Here is a 19,909-nt window from a genome sequence, read left to right as displayed (position 1 = left end):
ATTATGGTAGCTCAGTTAGTCTGGACAGGACATGGGTATTATGGGTATTATGGTAGCTCAGTCAGTCTGGACAGGACATGGGTATTATTCGAGCTCAGTCAGTCTGGACAGGACATGGGTATTATGGGTATTATGGTAGCTCAGTCAGTCTGGACAGGACATGGGTACTATGGGTATTATGGTAGCTCAGTCAGTCTGGACAGGACATGGGTACTATGGGTATTATGGTAGCTCAGTCAGTCTGGACAGGACATGGGTATTATGGTAGCTCAGTCAGTCTGGACAGGACATGGGTATTATTCTAGCTCAGTCAGTCTGGACAGGACATGGGTATTATGGTAGCTCAGTCAGTCTGGACAGGACATGGGTATTATGGGTACTATGGTAGCTCAGTCAGTCTGGACAGGACATGGCTATTATGGGTATTATGGTAGCTCAGTCAGTCTGGACAGGACATGGGTACTATGGGTATTATGGTAGCTCAGTCAGTCTGGACAGGACATGGGTACTATGGGTATTATGGTAGCTCAGTCAGTCTGGACAGGACATGGGTACTATGGGTATTATGGTAGCTCAGTCAGTCTGGACAGGACATGGGTATTATGGGTATTATGGTAGCTCAGTCAGTCTGGACAGGACATGGGTACTATGGTAGCTCAGTCAGTCTGGACAGGACATGGGTACTATGGGTATTATGGTAGCTCAGTCAGTCTGGACAGGACACGGGTACTATGGGTATTATTATGGTAGCTCAGTCAGTCTGGACAGGACATGGGTATTATGGTAGCTCAGTCAGTCTGGACAGGACATGGGTACTATGGTAGCTCAGTCAGTCTGGACAGGACATGGGTATTATGGTAGCTCAGTCAGTCTGGACAGGACATGGGTACTATGGTAGCTCAGTTAGTCTGGACAGGACATGGGTACTATGGGTATTATGGTAGCTCAGTCAGTCTGGACAGGACATGGGTATTATGGGTATTATGGTAGCTCAGTCAGTCTGGACAGGACATGGGTACTATGGTAGCTCAGTCAGTCTGGACAGGACATGGGTACTATGGGTATTATGGTAGCTCAGTCAGTCTGGACAGGACACGGGTACTATGGGTATTATTATGGTAGCTCAGTCAGTCTGGACAGGACATGGGTATTATGGTAGCTCAGTCAGTCTGGACAGGACATGGGTACTATGGTAGCTCAGTCAGTCTGGACAGGACATGGGTATTATGGTAGCTCAGTCAGTCTGGACAGGACATGGGTACTATGGTAGCTCAGTTAGTCTGGACAGGACATGGGTACTATGGGTATTATGGTAGCTCAGTCAGTCTGGACAGGACATGGGTACTATGGTAGCTCAGTCAGTCTGGACAGGACATGGGTACTATGGTAGCTCAGTCAGTCTGGACAGGACATGGGTACTATGGTAGCTCAGTCAGTCTGGACAGGACATGGGTACTATGGTAGCTCAGTCAGTCTGGACAGGACAAGGGTATTATGGTAGCTCAGTCAGTCTGGACAGGACATGGGTACTATGGTAGCTCAGTCAGTCTGGACAGGACATGGGTACTATGGTAGCTCAGTCAGTCTGGACAGGACAAGGGTATTATGGTAGCTCAGTTAGTCTGGACAGGACATGGGTACTATGGGTATTATGGTAGCTCAGTCAGTCTGGACAGGACATGGGTACTATGGTAGCTCAGTCAGTCTGGACAGGACATGGGTACTATGGTAGCTCAGTCAGTCTGGACAGGACAAGGGTATTATGGTAGCTCAGTCAGTCTGGACAGGACAAGGGTATTATGGTAGCTCAGTCAGTCTTGCAATTTTCAAGGGGCGGCTCATGTTCCTGTAATATAAAAATAATAATTCAAAACACTAATTTGTGTTATTATAAATAACGCTTTATAATAACACAAATTGTGAAAATGATGATTCCCTTTTTGTGTAAGTGCTGTTTGGGGAATAAAAGGCCCGGAATTTCATCCTGTTCTGGTGGGATGGAATTTATGACACACGTGACCTCACAATGTAATCTGATTTATAATAGACCAATTACTGTTCATCTGGGTAAGGGGGTGGGCTCAAGACCATTCTATCAGCCAATCTGAGCTGTGTATGTAAATATCTTAATGTGTTTCCAAACGCCCACACTATCCGACTAAGCTTTTTAAGGGCCAATGGAGGCTCAGGGAAATAAACAAGGTATTTTATTTATTTTTTAAATACAGTGATTTAACATGACAATGACTGCATGAGGGCTTCAATAGCTTTCAAATACTTGCTTCCTCTTTCCTTGGGAGAATCTCAATGGCATTTTCCTTGATTCATTGCATCCTCTCTCCTTGTCTCCTCCATCAAAACCCATTGGATGAGAAGGTCAGAGGTCCCTCCCCTGTTGTCATCTTATCCAATGGGTTGTGAGGAATCAGCAAAATGCAATTGAAATTCTCCTCTTCTTTCCCCCATTCCTCACTTCCCTCTCAAAGCTCATTGGGGGAGAGGAAAGTGGTTCCTCGCCTCAGGCTACAATGCACTTACCCACACAATGCTTGAAGAGTTTACTGATTTTATAAGGATTTCATTGTTTGTTATTCTCTATGCTTTTTCTGACAGAACACGTTGTATTGTATTATATTATTATATCAACTATGAACGCAGAAAGAAATGTTGCCGTTTTATCTTTTGTAATTCTTCAGGAATGTTTAAGATGGCTATAAATGAAAGAGAAGTTGACGACTAAAGCACAAACAGTCCTGGCAACTAGCCACGACAAAGAAACATACGGTTTCATGTGACATTGATGTGTTGTTGTTGCTAGGTGGAGTTCTGGTCTCGCTGTGCCTACCTAGACTTTTATTCCTGGAATTACACATGTGGAGCTGCAAGAAAATCACTTTCTATGTCTTTATCTATAGAAATAGACATATCCGGGCAGGGTTATTATGTGTATGGAGAGTGGAGGCACTTTCTATGTCTTTATCTATAGAAATAGACATATCCGGGCAGGGTTATTATGTGTATGGAGAGTGGAGGCACTTTCTATGTCTTTATCTATAGAAATATACATATCCGGGCAGGGTTATTATGTGTATGGAGAGTGGAGGCACTTTCTATGTCTTTATCTATAGAAATAGACATATCTGGGCAGGATTATTATGTGTATGGAGAGTGGAGGCACTTTCTATGTCTTTATCTATAGAAATAGACCTATCCGGGGAGGGTTATTATGTGTATGGAGAGTGGAGGCACTTTCTATGTCTTTCGGCCTCATTGTATACTGGTATGTGTGAAGTGCCTGCAAAGCGTGTGCATGGGGGGTGTGAGTCAATAGGTGTGGGTGCCTGGCTGTGAAGAAGGATGGACTAGCCTGTGAATAGTCAGCTCCCATCAGAAGGTTTTTGATTGCCCCTTTTTAGAGAGTTTTTCTTGAAGTGCCGGTCACATCATTTATTTCACCTTTATTTAACCAGGTAGGCAAGTTGAGAACAAGTTCTCATTTACAATTGCGACCTGGCCAAGATAAAGCAAAGCAGTTCGACACATACAACGACACAGAGTTACACATGGAGTAAAACAAACATACAGTCAATAATACAGTATAAACAAGTCTATATACGATGTGAGCAAATGAGGTGAGATAAGGGAGGTAAAGGCAAAAAGGCCATGGTGGCAAAGTAGATACAATATAGCAAGTAAAACACTGAAATGGTAGATTTGCAATGGGAGAAAGTGCAAAGTAGAAATAAAAATAATGGGGGTGCAAAGGAGCAAAATAAATAAATAAATAAAATACAGTAGGGAAAGAGGTAGTTGTTTGGGCTAAATTATAGGTATGTACAGGTGCAGTAATCTGTGAGCTGCTCTGACAGTTGGTGCTTAAAGCTAGTGAGGGAGATAAGTGTTTCCAGTTTCAGAGATTTTTGTAGTTCGTTCCAGTCATTGGCAGCAGAGAACTGGAAGGAGAGGCGGCCAAAGAAAGAATTGGTTTTGGGGGTGACTAGAGAGATATACCTGCTGGAGCGTGTGCTACAGGTGGGAGATGCAATGGTAACCAGCGAGCTGAGATAAGGGGGGACTTTTACCTAGCAGGGTCTTGTAGATGACATGGAGCCAGTGGGTTTGGCGACGAGTATGAAGCGAGGGCCAGCCAACGAGAGCGTACAGGTCGCAATGGTGGGTAGTATATGGTGACAAATGTATATGGTGACAAAACGGATTGCACTGTGATAGACTGCATCCAATTTGTTGAGTAGGGTATTGGAGGCTATTTTGTAAATGACATCGCCAAAGTCGAGGATTGGTAGGATGGTCAGTTTTACAAGGGTATGTTTGGCAGCATGAGTGAAGGATGCTTTGTTGCGAAATAGGAAGCCAATTCTAGATTTAACTTTGGATTGGAGATGTTTGATATGGGTCTGGAAGGAGAGTTTACAGTCTAACCAGACACCTAAGTATTTGTAGTTGTCCACGTATTCTAAGTCAGAGCCGTCCAGAGTAGTGATGTTGGACAGGCGGGTAGGTACAGGTAGCGATCGGTTGAAGAGCATGCATTTAGTTTTACTTGTATTTAAGAGCAATTGGAGGCCACGGAAGGAGAGTTGTATGGCATTGAAGCTTGCCTGGAGGGTTGTTAACACAGTGTCCAAAGAAGGGCCAGAAGTATACAGAATGGTGTCGTCTGCGTAGAGGTGGATCAGAGACTCACCAGCAGCAAGAGCGACCTCATTGATGTATACAGAGAAGAGAGTCGGTCCAAGAATTGAACCCTGTGGCACCCCCATAGAGACTGCCAGAGGTCCGGACAGCAGACCCTCCGATTTGACACACTGAACTCTATCAGAGAAGTAGTTGGTGAACCAGGCGAGGCAATCATTTGAGAAACCAAGGCTGTCGAGTCTGCCGATGAGGATGTGGTGATTGACAGAGTCGAAAGCCTTGGCCAGATCAATGAATACGGCTGCACAGTAATGTTTCTTATCGATGGCGGTTAAGATATCATTTAGGACCTTGAGCGTGGCTGAGGTGCACCCATGACCAGCTCTGAAACCAGATTGCATAGCAGAGAAGGTATGGTGAGATTCGAAATGGTCGGTAATCTGTTTGTTGACTTGGCTTTCGAAGACCTTAGAAAGGCATGGTAGGATAGATATAGGTCTGTAGAAGTTTGGGTCAAGAGTGTCACCCCCTTTGAAGAGGGGGATGACCGCAGCTGCTTTCCAATCTTTGGGAATCTCAGACGACACGAAAGAGAGGTTGAACAGGCTAGTAATAGGGGTGGCAACAATTTTGGCAGATAATTTTAGAAAGAAAGGGTCCAGATTGTCTAGCCCGGCTGATTTGTAGGGGTCCAGATTTTGCAGCTCATTCAGAACATCAGCTGAGCTGATTTGGGAGAAGGAGAAATGGGGAAGGCTTGGGCGAGTTGCTGTTGGGGGTGCAGTGCTGTTGACAGGGGTAGGAGTAGCCAGGTGGAAAGCATGGCCAGCCGTAGAAAAATGCTTATTGAAATTCTCAATTATGGTGGATTTATCAGTGGTGACAGTGTTTCCTATCTTCAGTGCAGTGGGCAGCTGGGAGGAGGGGTTCTTATTCTCCATGGACTTTACAGTGTCCCAGAACTTTTTTGAGTTAGTGTTGCAGGAAGCAAATTTCTGCTTGAAAAAGCTAGCCTTGGCTTTTCTAACTGCCTGTGTATAATGGTTTCTAGCTTCCCTGAACAGCTGCATATCACGGGGGCTGTTCGATGCTAATGCAGAACGCCATAGGATGTTTTTGTGTTGGTTAAGGGCAGTCAGGTCTGGGGAGAACCAAGGGCTATATCTATTCCTGGTTCTAAATTTCTTGAATGGGGCATGTTTATTTAAGATGGTTAGGAAGGCATTTTTTTTAAATAACCAGGCATCCTCTACTGACGGGATGAGATCAATATCCTTCCAGGATACCCCGGCCAGGTCGATTAGAAAGGCCTGCTCGCTGAAGTGTTTCAGGGAGCGTTTTACAGGGATGAGTGGAGGTCGTTTGACCGCTGACCCATTACGGATGCAGGCAATGAGGCAGTGATCGCTGAGATCTTGGTTGAAGACAGCAGAGGTGTATTTAGAGCGCAAGTTGGTTAGGATGATATCTATGAGGGTGCCCGTGTGAATGTGGAATGTGGAGTGCCCGAATGTGGAATCACTGCAAACAGCAGGGTGTTTTACTGCCAGGGTTCTGGAATCACTGCAAACAGCAGAGTGTTTTACTGCCAGGGTTCTGGAATCACTGCAAACAGCAGAGTGTTTTACTGCCAGGGTTCTGGAATCACGACCCGACACGCCACGACCCGATACGCCGTGACCCACCACGCCACGACATTCCGTGACCCACCACGACACGCCACGACCCGACACGCCACGACCCGACACGCCACGACCCGACACGCCACGACCCGACACGCCACGACCCGACACTACGACCCGACACACCACGACACGACCCGACACGCCACGACCCGACCCACCACGACCCGACACACCACGACACGACACAAGCAGACCTCTCAGTCTAGAAACATTCTTCCTGCTTGTTCGATGGTCATGTTGCAGTCTTTCTCTGGCTGTTAGGAGTCAACACACACACACACACATACACACACACACACTTCGTGTATCATAACATGTGTTTTGTCGATGTTTCCTTTCTTCCTTTCTATGTGAACAAAGTTAAGAATTTAAATGATTGACGGAACAACGCAGTTAGTATTTAATGATTTTAAATCTAGACAACACTCAGGATGAAAAAAAAAAAACAGTGTTCAAGACCCCACATTCATCTGTAAAACACACTCACCTCTCTCTCCTTCTGCTGTAGTTGTCCTGGGTACTGGAGCAGCAGGAGCCGTCAGGATGCAGCGATGACCTCACCGCGGTGCGGAACCACACCGATCAGATGCTGTGCCTCCTGGCTGAAGAGCGTCCGGGGGAAGTGGGCGAGGGCCCCCCCGGGACGTTAACTTCCGGGAACGTCCCCCCGGTGGGACCCATCCTGGGTCTGGTGGTGACCGAGAACGTCCTGGAGCGAGTGGTGCAGTGGCACCTGCGTCGCGGATTGGACCCCGACAGCCAGGGGGCGTTACTCAAGCTGTTCGAGATGCTGATTGGCCAGTCTCAGCAGCCCTTGCTCCAACACAAGGCGGTGCTGCAGCCTCTACTGGGTCTGCTGGGGGCCTGTGCTGAGCCCCAGCTGGGCTGCCCTCCCTCTCTGGAGAACAGTCTGGTACTGCTGCTCAACCAGGTGGGAGGAACAGCGGAACAGGGCGTACTCTCTAGTAGGGATCTCCTCTGTACAAGCACCATTCCATACCTATCTAGTTACATGGGCTCTGATACGATACAGGAACAATACGTTTAGTTTCGAAACGATTCGGTATCTGTAAAGCACTCTGTGACAACTGCTGGAGGAAAAAGGGATTTATAAAATACGATTGATTGATTGATTGATTGAAAGAGGTGTGGATCATGGAGGCACGGAAGGCATTTAGCTAAAAAAAAAGTAGCATGAACTATCGTTTTGTGCTGTTTGAACCTTCTTATCCATATAATGTACTCTTAACTGTTAGTAGGATTGTTCTAAAGGTTTCTTCTGGCTTGAAAAGGGGCTTAAGTGGTGGACATTGTGTTGTTTTAATTTGTTTTCATGTTTCCTGAACTGAATAAGATATTCTGCTCTCATCACCAGATCTGTGTGTCGATGGCGCGTGCCCCTGCGGTGTTGGAGCTGTTGTTCAGGTCGGCCCCGGCCCAACACGGTCCTACCAACCTGCTCATCTTCTCCCTGCTGGTCCCCTTCCTCCACCGTGACGGGGCCATCGGACAGCAGGCCCGAGACGCCCTGCTCCTCGTCATGGCAACATCCGCCAGCAACCAGGGCGTGGCACGCTACATCGCAGAGAACTCCTACTTCTGCCCGGTGAGTGATCGATCAATTCATCAAATGTATTTTATAAAGCCCCTTTTCCATCATCAGTTGTCACAAAGTGCTTTACAGATACCCAGGCTAAATACCCCAGAGAGAAAGTAATGCAGAGGGTTTGGAAAATCTACCTAGAATGCAGGAACCTAGGAAGAAACCTAGAGAAGAGCCATGCTCTGAGGGCTGGCCACTCTTCTGGCTGTGCCGGGTAGACAGGAACCAGGGTCTGATGGCTGGCCACTCTTCTGGCTGTGCCGGGTAGACAGGAACCAGGGTCTGAGGGCTGGCCACTCTTCTGGCTGTGCCGGGTAGACAGGAACCAGGGTCTGATGGCTGGCCACTCTTCTGGCTGTGCCGGGTAGACAGGAACCAGGGTCTGAGGGCTGGCCAGTCCTTTACTGGCTGTGCCGGGTAGACAGGAACCAGGGTCTGAGGGCTGGCCAGTCCTTTACTGGCTGTGCCGGGTAGACAGGAACCAGGGTCTGAGGGGTGGCCAGTCCTCTTCTGGCTGTACCGGGTAGACAGGAACCAGGGTCTGAGGGGTGGCCAGTCCTCTTCTGGCTGTACCGGGTAGACAGGAACCAGGGTCTGAGGGGTGGCCAGTCCTCTTCTGGCTGTACCGGGTAGACAGGAACCAGGGTCTGAGGGGTGGCCAGTCCTCTTCTGGCTGTACCGGGTAGACAGGAACCAGGGTCTGAGGGCTGGCCAGTCCTCTTCTGGCTGTACCGGGTAGACAGGAACCAGGGTCTGAGGGCTGGCCAGTCCTCTTCTGGCTGTACCGGGTAGACAGGAACCAGGGTCTGAGGGCTGGCCAGTCCTCTACTGGCTGTGCCGGGTAGACAGGAACCAGGGTCTGAGGGGTGGCCAGTCCTCTTCTGGCTGTACCGGGTAGACAGGAACCAGGGTCTGAGGGCTGGCCAGTCCTCTTCTGGCTGTACCGGGTAGACAGGAACCAGGGTCTGAGAGCTGCCGGGTAGAGATTCAAGAGTCCCATGTTTTTCAAGACGTGAACCAAGGGGTTGTGGGTGTTATGGACCGTTATGATACCTCTTTCACTGACCATTCATTCTGTTCTTTCACTTGTGGTTTGAAGAAAACCTTAGAAAATCCAGTTGGCTAGAGGAGAGCGTTACGAATCAACTACCTCGGGGGGCGATGAGATTAGCTGGTGTAGAGTTGTGGATTATCTGGATTCTAAAGAAACCCCCCTGATCTAGAACAAACACCCTGACAACACTCTACATGGTTTTAAACCCAGGATTAATTCAATATTGCCTCACTAACTTTGTCTGTGTGTTTGTGGGCTGATTTTGTTATCTCACTGAGGATCTGGAACGTTTCCTGCTGACTGACAGACACATGCTGATCTCACGGTGATGATGATGACTGTGTGTGTGTGAGATAAGAGGAAAGAAAAGTCTGTGGTTAATCTTCCTCCTCGTCTTCCTCGTCAACCAGCCCTCTTAACTGATAGATAACGTCTTATCAACGTTTCATATTGGTCCTGTCACTCTGATGTATACCGTTGAACCTGAAGTTACTGGACCAGTTGGAGCTTGCCCTTTGAACCCGAGTCAGTCCAGGTGGCCGTTTTGATTAATTGTTTAGCAGTCTTATGGTTTGAGGGAAGAAGATGGTAAGGAGCCTTTTGGACCTAGACTTGGCGCTCCGGTACCGCTTGCCGTGCGGTAGCAGTCTCTCTCTCTCTGTGTCTCTCTCTCTTTCTCTCTCTCTCTCTCTTTCTGTGTCCCTGTCTCTGTCTGTCTGTCTGGCTCTCTTGCTCTCTCGCTGTGTCTCTCTCTCTCTCTTCTACCACCACCACCACAAAATAATGGTTAGCTAGCTACAGGTCAGTCTCCTGCTGCAGTGTCAACTAGCTACAGTCTACAGGCCAGTCTCCTGCTGCAGTGTTAACTAGCTACAGTCTACAGGCCAGTCTCCTGCTGCAGTGTTAACTAGCTACAGTCTACAGGCCAGTCTCCTGCTGCAGTGTTAACTAGCTACAGTCTACAGGCCAGTCTCCTGCTGCAGTGTCAACTAGCTACAGTCTACAGGCCAGTCTCCTGCTGCAGTGTTAACTAGCTACAGTCTACAGGCCAGTCTCCTGCTGCAGTGTCAACTAGCTACAGTCTACAGGCCAGTCTCCTGCTGCAGTGTCAACTAGCTACAGTCTACAGGCCAGTCTCCTGCTGCAGTGTTAACTAGCTACAGTCTACAGGCCAGTCTCCTGCTGCAGTGTTAACTAGCTACAGTCTACAGACCAGTCTCCTGCTGCAGTGTTAACTAGCTACAGTCTACAGGCCAGTCTCCTGCTGCAGTGTTAACTAGCTACAGTCTACAGACCAGTCTCCTGCTGCAGTGTTAACTAGCTACAGTCTACAGACCAGTCTGCATGGTAGTGATTTTGGTAGGTCATTTTTATCTGACATCACCATCACCTACTGAGCTACATCTAGTCCTATGGATCTCTGTGAGTTGACAGAGATCTGTGCGTTGTCTGTGAGTTGTCAGGCTATAGATGGGGGTTTATTGGTAATGTCAGGCTGTAGATGGGGGTTTATTGGTAATGTCAGGCTGTAGATGGGGGTTTATTGGTAATGTCAGGCTGTAGATGGGGGTTTATTGGTAATGTCAGGCTGTAGATGGGGGTTTATTGGTAATGTCAGGCTGTAGATGGGGGTTTATTGGTAATGTCAGGTTGTAGATGGGGGTTTATTGGTAATGTCAGGCTGTAGATGGGGGTTTATTGGTAATGTCAGGCTGTAGATGGGGGTTTATTGGTAATGTCAGACTGTAAATGGGGGTTTATTGGTAATGTCAGGCTGTAGATGGGGGTTTATTGGTAATGGTCAGGCTGTAGATGGGGGTTTATTGGTAATGGTCAGGCTATAGATGGGGGTTTATTGGTAAGATCAGGCTGTAGATGGGGGTTTATTGGTAATGTCAGGCTGTAGATGGGGGTTTATTGGTAATGGTCAGGCTGTAGATGGGGGTTTATTGGTAATGGTCAGGCTGTAGATGGGGGTTTATTGGTAATGTCAGGCTGTAGATGGGGGTTTATTGGTAATGGTCAGACTGTAGATGGGGGTTTATTGGTAATGGTCAGACTGTAGATGGGGGTTTATAGGTAATGTCAGGCTATAGATGGGGGTTTATTGGTAATGTCAGGCTGTAGATGGGGGTTTATTGGTAATGGTCAGACTGTAGATGGGGGTTTATAGGTAATGTCAGGCTATAGATGGGGGTTTATAGGTAATGTCAGGCTATAGATGGGGGTTTATTGGTAATGGTCAGACTGTAGATGGGGGTTTATTGGTAATGGTCAGGCTGTAGATGGGGGTTTATTGGTAATGTCAGGCTGTAGATGGGGGTTTATTGGTAATGTCAGGCTGTAGATGGGGGTTTATTGGTAATGTCAGGCTGTAGATGGGGGTTTATTGGTAATGTCAGGCTATAGATGGGGGTTTATTGGTAATGTCAGGCTATAGATGGGGGTTTATTGGTAATGGTCAGGCTGTAGATGGGGGTTTATTGGTAATGTCAGGCTGTAGATGGGGGTTTATTGGTAATGTCAGGCTGTAGATGGGGGTTTATTGGTAATGTCAGGCTATAGATGGGGGTTTATTGGTAATGGTCAGGCTGTAGATGGGGGTTTATTGGTAATGTCAGACTGTAGATGGGGGTTTATTGGTAATGTCAGACTGTAGATGGGGGTTTATTGGTAATGTCAGGCTGTAGATGGGGGTTTATTGGTAATGTCAGGCTGTAGATGGGGGTTTATTGGTAATGTCAGGCTGTAGATGGGGGTTTATTGGTAATGTCAGGCTATAGATGGGGGTTTATTGGTAATGTCAGGCTATAGATGGGGGTTTATTGGTAATGGTCAGGCTGTAGATGGGGGTTTATTGGTAATGTCAGGCTGTAGATGGGGGTTTATTGGTAATGTCAGGCTGTAGATGGGGGTTTATTGGTAATGTCAGGCTATAGATGGGGGTTTATTGGTAATGGTCAGGCTGTAGATGGGGGTTTATTGGTAATGTCAGACTGTAGATGGGGGTTTATTGGTAATGTCAGACTGTAGATGGGGGTTTATTGGTAATGTCAGGCTGTAGATGGGGGTTTATTGGTAATGTCAGGCTATAGATGGGGGTTTATTGGTAATGGTCAGGCTGTAGATGGGGGTTTATTGGTAATGTCAGACTGTAGATGGGGGTTTATTGGTAATGTCAGACTGTAGATGGGGGTTTATTGGTAATGTCAGGCTGTAGATGGGGGTTTATTGGTAATGTCAGGCTGTAGATGGGGGTTTATTGGTAATGTCAGGCTGTAGATGAGAGTTTATCTCAGAGTTTAGCTCACGCTACACATTGTTCTCCCCAAAGAATGTAAGAGGGCCGCTGCTCCACCTTGTGGACTGGCTTTGCCAATATGTAAAAAATACATCGATATGACTTCATCGTTTAAGGCCTTATTTTTTTAAAACATTTTTTATATCAGCTACAGGTGTTCATAAATCTCAACCTGTTTATCTTTCCCCCAGAATTCTCTTACTGTGCTGCCAACACGCCTTAAATCCTTCTCATCTTGGACAAATATCCAAATATGGTCTTCCCTTTCCTCTTTAATTCAGTTCTAACCCCCCCTTTACCTCTCCTCTTCCTCTGCTAACCCTCTCCAGGTGCTGGCCACGGGCCTCAGTGCTCTCTACTCCTCCCTGCCGAGGAAGATAGAGGTACGGGGGGATGACTGGCACGCTCTGCGCAGGGAGGACTGGATGGGCGTGTCCTCTCTGGTGCTCTTCATGAACTCTCTGGAGTTCTGTAACGCTGTCATCCAGGTGGCTCACCCCCTGGTCCGTAGCCAGCTGGTCGACTACGTTCACAACGGCTTCCTGGTCCCTGTCATGGGACCCGCTCTACACAAGGTAGGGGGGGGGGACGTCATCTAGCCTGAGCATCGCTTTCACTGATCGATTGATCGATTGATTGATTGATTGATTGATTGATTGCAATTATGTGATCATTAAAAGTAGTAGCTAGGCTGCTCCTCAGTATTAGCCATGTTCAAAACATTTATTATACTCTAGTTGTTAAAACATGTCATGCTGCCAACAACCTTCATCAGAATTATATCTTAATATGTAGAAAATATATATATTTTTTAAAGTATGAAAACTACTTTAAGTCGCTTTGGAGAAGAGCGTCTGATAAAACACTAAAATGTTAATGTGTTGACCATCCTGTATTTCTCCCTCCCACTCTCTCTCTGTCTCTCTCTCTCCCTCCCTCCCACTCTCTCTTTGTCTCTCTCTCTCCCTCCCTCCCACTCTCTTTGTCCCTCCCTCCCTCCCTCCCTCCCTCCCTCCCTCCCTCCCTCCCTCCCTCCCTCCCTCCCTCTCTCCCTCTCTCCCTCCCTCCCCCTTTCTCTCTCTCTCCCTCCCTCCCTCCCTCTCACTCTTTCTTCCTCCCTCTCACTCTTTCTTCCTCCCTCTCACTCTTTCTTCCTCCCCCCTCTCCCTCCCTCCCTCCCTCCCCTCACTCCCTCCCTCCAGTCATCTGTAGATGAGATGATAGCCAGTACAGCCTACCTGGATCTGTTCCTGCGCAGCGTGACGGAAACAGCTCTCCTCAAAACCTTCCTACGCTTCATCCTCATGCATCGCCATGACAACGACACCATCCTGGACACCTTGCTGACGCGCGTCAGCAGCAACTCCAGGGTCAGTAGTACAGTAACGGTGTGTGGTGCATTAATAGCAGAGATGTAGGTATCGGTCCCTGGGTTCAAATGTTTAACGTACTGGTGGATCGGTCCGCGGGAGCCCAAACCGATTTAATTAAGCATGCGTTGGTCAGAAAACCGATACAAATCAAATGAAATGTTATTGGTCACATACACATGCTTAGCAGACGTTATTGTGAGTGAGTGTAGTGAAATACTTTATAGATCCAACAGTGCAGCAGTATCTAACAGGTCATATCTAACACATTCCACAACAAAACCTAATATCTAACACATTCCACAACAAAACCTAATATCTAACACATTCCACAACAAAACCTAATATCTAACACATTCCACAACAAAACCTAATATCTAACACATTCCACAACAAAACCTAATATCTAACACATTCCACAACAAAACCTAATATCTAACACATTCCACAACAAAACCTAATATCTAACACATTCCACAACACAACCTAATATCTAACACATTCCACAACACAACCTAATATCTAACACATTCCACAACAAAACCTAATATCTAACACATTCCACAATAAAACCTAATATCTAACACATTCCACAACACAACCTAATATCTAACACATTCCACAACAAAACCTAATATCTAACACATTCCACAACAAAACCTAATACACACAATCTAGTAAAGGAATGGAATGAGAATATATTAAGTATAAAATATATGGCTGAGCAGTGACAGAGTGGCTGAGATGCAATAGATAGTAAATAATATATATTGAAGGATACAGTATACAGTATTTACATATGAGATGTGTAAAGCGAGATATGTAAACATTATTAAAGTGACTAGTGATCCATTTATTAATGTGGCCAGTGATTTCAGGTCTGTATGTTGGCAGCAGCCTCTCAATGTTAGTGGTGGCTGTTTAACAGTCTGATGTCCTTGAGATAGAAGCTGTTTTTCAGTTTCTCGGTCCCCTGCTTTGATGCACCTGTACTGACCTCGCCTTCTGGATGATAGCGGGGTGAACAGGCAGTGGCTCGGGTGATTGTTGTCCTTGATGATCTTTTTGGCCTTCCTCTGACATCGGGTGCTGTAGTTGTCATGGAGGGCAATTAATTTGCTCTCTGGTGATGTGTTGGGCAGACCTCACTACCCTCTGGAGAGCCCTGCGGTTGTGGGCAGTGCAGTTGCCGTACCAGGTGGTGATACAGCCCGACAGGATGCTGTCAATTGTGAATCTGTAGAAGTTAGTCAGGGTTGTAGGTGACAAGCCACATTTTTTTCAGTCTCCTGAGGTTGAGGGAGGCGCTGTTGTGCCTTCTTTATCACTCTGTCTGTGTGCGTGGACCTTTTCAGTTTGCCGGTATGTACACAGAGGAACTTAACTTTCCACCTTCTCCACTGCTGTCCCTTCGATGTGGATAGGGGGGTGCTCCCTCTGTTGTTTCCTGAAGTCCACGATCATATTTTTTGTTTTGCTGACATTGAGTGAGTGGTTATTTTCCTGGCACCACACTCCGAGGGTCTCGTCGTTGTTGGTAATCAAGCCTACCTGCAGACTTGATAATTGATATAGGAGGGGGCTGAGAACGCACCCTTGTGGGGCCCCATTGTTGAGGATCAGCAGAGTGGAGATGTTGTTTCCTACCTTCACCACCTGGGGGCGGCCTGTCAAGAAGTCCAGGACCCAGTTTGATGATGAGCTTGGAGGGTACTATGGTGTTGAATGCTGAGCTGTAGTCAATGAACAGCATTGTTATATAGGTATTCCTCCCCCTTGCGGAGGGAATAACTACAGTTTGTATTTGGCCATGTTTACAATTCGCCGGTTCACTCATATTTTAATTCCAAAAATACCTCTTTATCTGTTGTGACTGAATTGATGCATCCTCTCCTTCGGTTCAGTAGCCTATCCCAACTGTTATGCATGTGACTGCGAATGACTGTCAGATAAGTGAGCACGGTGTCGGAGACACAGCTGATCGAGACAACCAGATTGTATGCCAACCCCTGTTCTTTTCGTAGGCTGTTCCTAAATCTGGCACCTTCAGCATTCAAATGCTTTGTAAAATTGGCTTTGGTTTAAACAGTCGGTGTGCTTGGTCATTTTTTTTTTTTTTACATGAACAGGGTATCATTTCATAAAAGGACAGTAATCATTTCCGCATTCCAAATTCCAAACGGTCCAAACCATTCGCTCTTGAGAGACGGGGGTAAAAATGAAAAAGCTGCATTTTATTCATTGGCTAAATGCCATGCTAGTCTCAAAATATAAATACTGACATAGTACTAGCTCAAAACCTTCAAAAATGGCCAGTTAATCAGGGAATGGTGATATCAGATGTGGGGGTGGGGCCAAAAAGCACCCCCCCCCCCATCTGATAGTGGGGTTGTAGAGGCTTTGTCTGCCCAATGGCTCAGCTCAGGTGCCTACTCACATTGACATTAACACTCACTCACTGACTCACAAACTCTCTCCTCTCACTCACTGACTCACAAACATGCTATTGTTCTGCTGTTTCTATCTATCTCTACCTGTGTCTAATGTTCTGCTGTTTCTCTCCTACAGCTGTGTCTAATATTCTGCTATTTCTCTCCTACAGCTGTGTCTAATATTCTGCTATTTTTATCTATCTCTACCTGTGTCTAATGTTCTGCTGTTTCTCTCCTACAGCTGTGTCTAATATTCTGCTGTTTCTATCTATCTCTACCTGTGTCTAATGTTCTGCTGTTTCTCTCCTACAGCTGTGTCTAATGCTCTGTTGTTTCTCTCCTACAGCTGTGTCTAATGCTCTGTTGTTTCTCTCCTAAAGCTGTGTCTAATGCTCTGTTTCTCTCCTACAGCTGTGTCTAATGCTCTGTTGTTTCTCTCCTACAGCTGTGTCTAATGCTCTGCTTTTTCTATCTATCTCTACCTGTGTCTAATGTTCTGCTGTTTCTCTCCTACAGCTGTGTCTAATATTCTGCTATTTCTCTCCTACAGCTGTGTCTAATATTCTGCTATTTTTATCTATCTCTACCTGTGTCTAATGTTCTGCTGTTTCTCTCCTACAGCTGTGTCTAATATTCTGCTGTTTCTATCTATCTCTACCTGTGTCTAATGTTCTGCTGTTTCTCTCCTACAGCTGTGTCTAATGCTCTGTTGTTTCTCTCCTACAGCTGTGTCTAATGCTCTGTTGTTTCTCTCCTAAAGCTGTGTCTAATGCTCTGTTTCTCTCCTACAGCTGTGTCTAATGCTCTGTTGTTTCTCTCCTACAGCTGTGTCTAATGTTCTGCTTTTTCTATCTATCTCTACCTGTGTCTAATGTTCTTCTGTTTCTCTCCTACAGCTGTGTCTAATGCTCTGTTGTTTCTCTCCTACAGCTGTGTCTAATGTTCTGCTTTTTCTATCTATCTCTACCTGTGTCTAATGTTCTTCTGTTTCTCTCCTACAGCTGTGTCTAATGCTCTGTTGTTTCTCTCCTACACCTGTGTCTAATGTTCTGCTATTTCTCTCCTACAGCTGTGTCTAATATTCTGCTATTTCTCTCCTACAGCTGTGTCTAATATTCTGCTATTTTTATCTATCTCTACCTGTGTCTAATGTTCTGCTGTTTCTCTCCTACAGCTGTGTCTAATATTCTGCTGTTTCTATCTATCTCTACCTGTGTCTAATGTTCTGCTGTTTCTCTCCTACAGCTGTGTCTAATGCTCTGTTGTTTCTCTCCTACAGCTGTGTCTAATGCTCTGTTGTTTCTCTCCTACAGCTGTGTCTAATGCTCTGTTGTTTCTCTCCTAAAGCTGTGTCTAATGCTCTGTTTCTCTCCTACAGCTGTGTCTAATGCTCTGTTGTTTCTCTCCTACAGCTGTGTCTAATGTTCTGCTTTTTCTATCTATCTCTACCTGTGTCTAATGTTCTTCTGTTTCTCTCCTACAGCTGTGTCTAATGCTCTGTTGTTTCTCTCCTACAGCTGTGTCTAATGTTCTGCTTTTTCTATCTATCTCTATCTGTGTCTAATGCTCTGTTGTTTCTCTCCTACAGCTGTGTCTAATGTTCTGTTGTTTCTCTCCTACAGCTGTGTCTAATGTTCTGTTGTTTCTCTCCTACAGCTGTGTCTAATGCTCTGTTGTTTCTCTCCTACAGCTGTGTCTAATGTTCTGCTATTTCTCTCCTACAGCTGTGTCTAATGTTCTGCTGTTTCTCTCCTACAGCTGTGTCTAATGTTCTGCTGTTTCTCTCCTACAGCTGTGTCTAATGCTCTGTTGTTTCTCTCCTACAGCTGTGTCTAATGTTCTGCTGTTTCTCTCCTACAGCTGTGTCTAATGTTCTGCTATTTCTCTCCTACAGCTGTGTCTAATGCTCTGTTGTTTCCTTCCTACAGCTGTCTAATGTTCTGTTGTTTCTCTCCTACAGCTGTGTCTAATGTTCTGCTGTTTCTCTCCTACAGCTGGGTCTAATGTTCTGCTGTTTCTCTCCTACAGCATGGTCTAATGTTCTGTTGTTTCTCTCCTACAGCTGTGTCTAATGCTCTGTTGTTTCTCTCCTACAGCTGTGTCTAATGTTCTGCTGTTTATCTCCTACAGCTGTGTCTAATGTTCTGCTATTTCTCTCCTACAGCTGTGTCTAATGTTCTGTTGTTTCTCTCCTACAGCTGTGTCTAATGTTCTGTTGTTTCTCTCCTACAGCTGTGTCTAATGTTCTGCTGTTTCTCTCCTACAGCTGTGTCTAATGCTCTGTTGTTTCTCTCCTACAGCTGGGTCTAATGTTCTGCTGTTTCTCTCCTACAGCTGTGTCTAATGCTCTGCTGTTTCTCTCCTACAGCTGGGTCTAATGTTCTGCTGTTTCTCTCCTACAGCTGGGTCTAATGTTCTGCTGTTTCTCTCCTATAGCTGTGTCTAATGTTCTGTTGTTTCTCTCCTACAGCTGTGTCTAATGTTCTGTTGTTTCTCTCCTACAGCTGTGTCTAATGTTCTGTTGTTTCTCTCCTACAGCTGTGTCTAATGTTCTGCTGTTTCTCTCCTACAGCTGTGTCTAATGTTCTGTTGTTTCTCTCCTACAGCTGTGTCTAATGTTCTGCTGTTTCTCTCCTACAGCTGTGTCTAATGTTCTGTTGTTTCTCTCCTACAGCTGTGTCTAATGTTCTGATGTTTCTCTCCTACAGCTGTGTCTAATGCTCTGTTGTTTCTCTCCTACAGCTGGGTCTAATGTTCTGCTGTTTCTCTCCTACAGCTGTGTCTAATGCTCTGCTGTTTCTCTCCTACAGCTGGGTCTAATGTTCTGCTGTTTCTCTCCTACAGCTGGGTCTAATGTTCTGCTGTTTCTCTCCTACAGCATGGTCTAATGTTCTGCTGTTTCTCTCCTACAGCTGTGTCTAATGCTCTGCTGTTTCTCTCCTACAGCTGGGTCTAATGTTCTGCTGTTTCTCTCCTACAGCTGTGTCTAATGTTCTGCTATTTCTCTCCTACAGCTGTGTCTAATGCTCTGTTGTTTCCTTCCTACAGCTGTCTAATGTTCTGTTGTTTCTCTCCTACAGCTGTGTCTAATGTTCTGCTGTTTCTCTCCTACAGCTGTGTCTAATGTTCTGCTATTTCTCTCCTACAGCTGTGTCTAATGTTCTGTTGTTTCTCTCCTACAGCTGTGTCTAATGCTCTGCTGTTTCTCTCCTACAGCTGGGTCTAATGTTCTGCTGTTTCTCTCCTACAGCTGGGTCTAATGTTCTTCTGTTTCTCTCCTACAGCTGGGTCTAATGTTCTGCTGTTTCTCTCCTACAGCTGTGTCTAATGTTCTGTTGTTTCTCTCCTACAGCTGTGTCTAATGTTCTGCTGTTTCTCTCCTACAGCTGTGTCTAATGTTCTGTTGTTTCTCTCCTACAGCTGTGTCTAATGTTCTGCTGTTTCTCTCCTACAGCTGTGTCTAATGCTCTGCTATTTCTCTCCTACAGCTGTGTCTAATGCTCTGTTGTTTCTCTCCTACAGCTGTGTCTAATGTTCTGCTGTTTCTCTCCTACAGCTGTGTCTAATGTTCTGCTATTTCTCTCCTACAGCTGTGTCTAATGTTCTGTTGTTTCTCTCCTACAGCTGTGTCTAATGTTCTGCTGTTTCTCTCCTACAGCTGTGTCTAATGCTCTGTTGTTTCTCTCCTACAGTTGGGTCTAATGTTCTGCTGTTTCTCTCCTACAGCTGTGTCTAATGCTCTGCTGTTTCTCTCCTACAGCTGGGTCTAATGTTCTGCTGTTTCTCTCCTACAGCTGGGTCTAATGTT

The 19,909-nt window shown here is 46.0% G+C and overlaps 1 protein-coding gene across 2 annotated transcripts in view; it reads left to right on the top strand.

The window, feature by feature from the left end:
- LOC139405527 (FHF complex subunit HOOK-interacting protein 1B-like) overlaps positions 1 to 19,909 on the top strand; it is a 78,924-nt gene that overhangs the window by 38,523 nt on the left and 20,492 nt on the right. For both annotated transcript variants that reach the window (XM_071147933.1, XM_071147934.1), the window contains exons 4-7: positions 6,850 to 7,272; positions 7,717 to 7,947; positions 12,629 to 12,874; positions 13,502 to 13,669. In XM_071147933.1, coding sequence (XP_071004034.1) covers positions 6,850 to 7,272; positions 7,717 to 7,947; positions 12,629 to 12,874; positions 13,502 to 13,669 — 1,068 coding nt within the window. The remainder of the gene's footprint in view (positions 1 to 6,849; positions 7,273 to 7,716; positions 7,948 to 12,628; positions 12,875 to 13,501; positions 13,670 to 19,909) is intronic.

Source organism: Oncorhynchus clarkii, chromosome 3 (assembly GCF_045791955.1).
Source record: "Oncorhynchus clarkii lewisi isolate Uvic-CL-2024 chromosome 3, UVic_Ocla_1.0, whole genome shotgun sequence".
NCBI classification, from domain to species: domain Eukaryota; kingdom Metazoa; phylum Chordata; class Actinopteri; order Salmoniformes; family Salmonidae; genus Oncorhynchus; species Oncorhynchus clarkii.
This window is presented reverse-complemented; position numbering and strand designations above follow the sequence as displayed.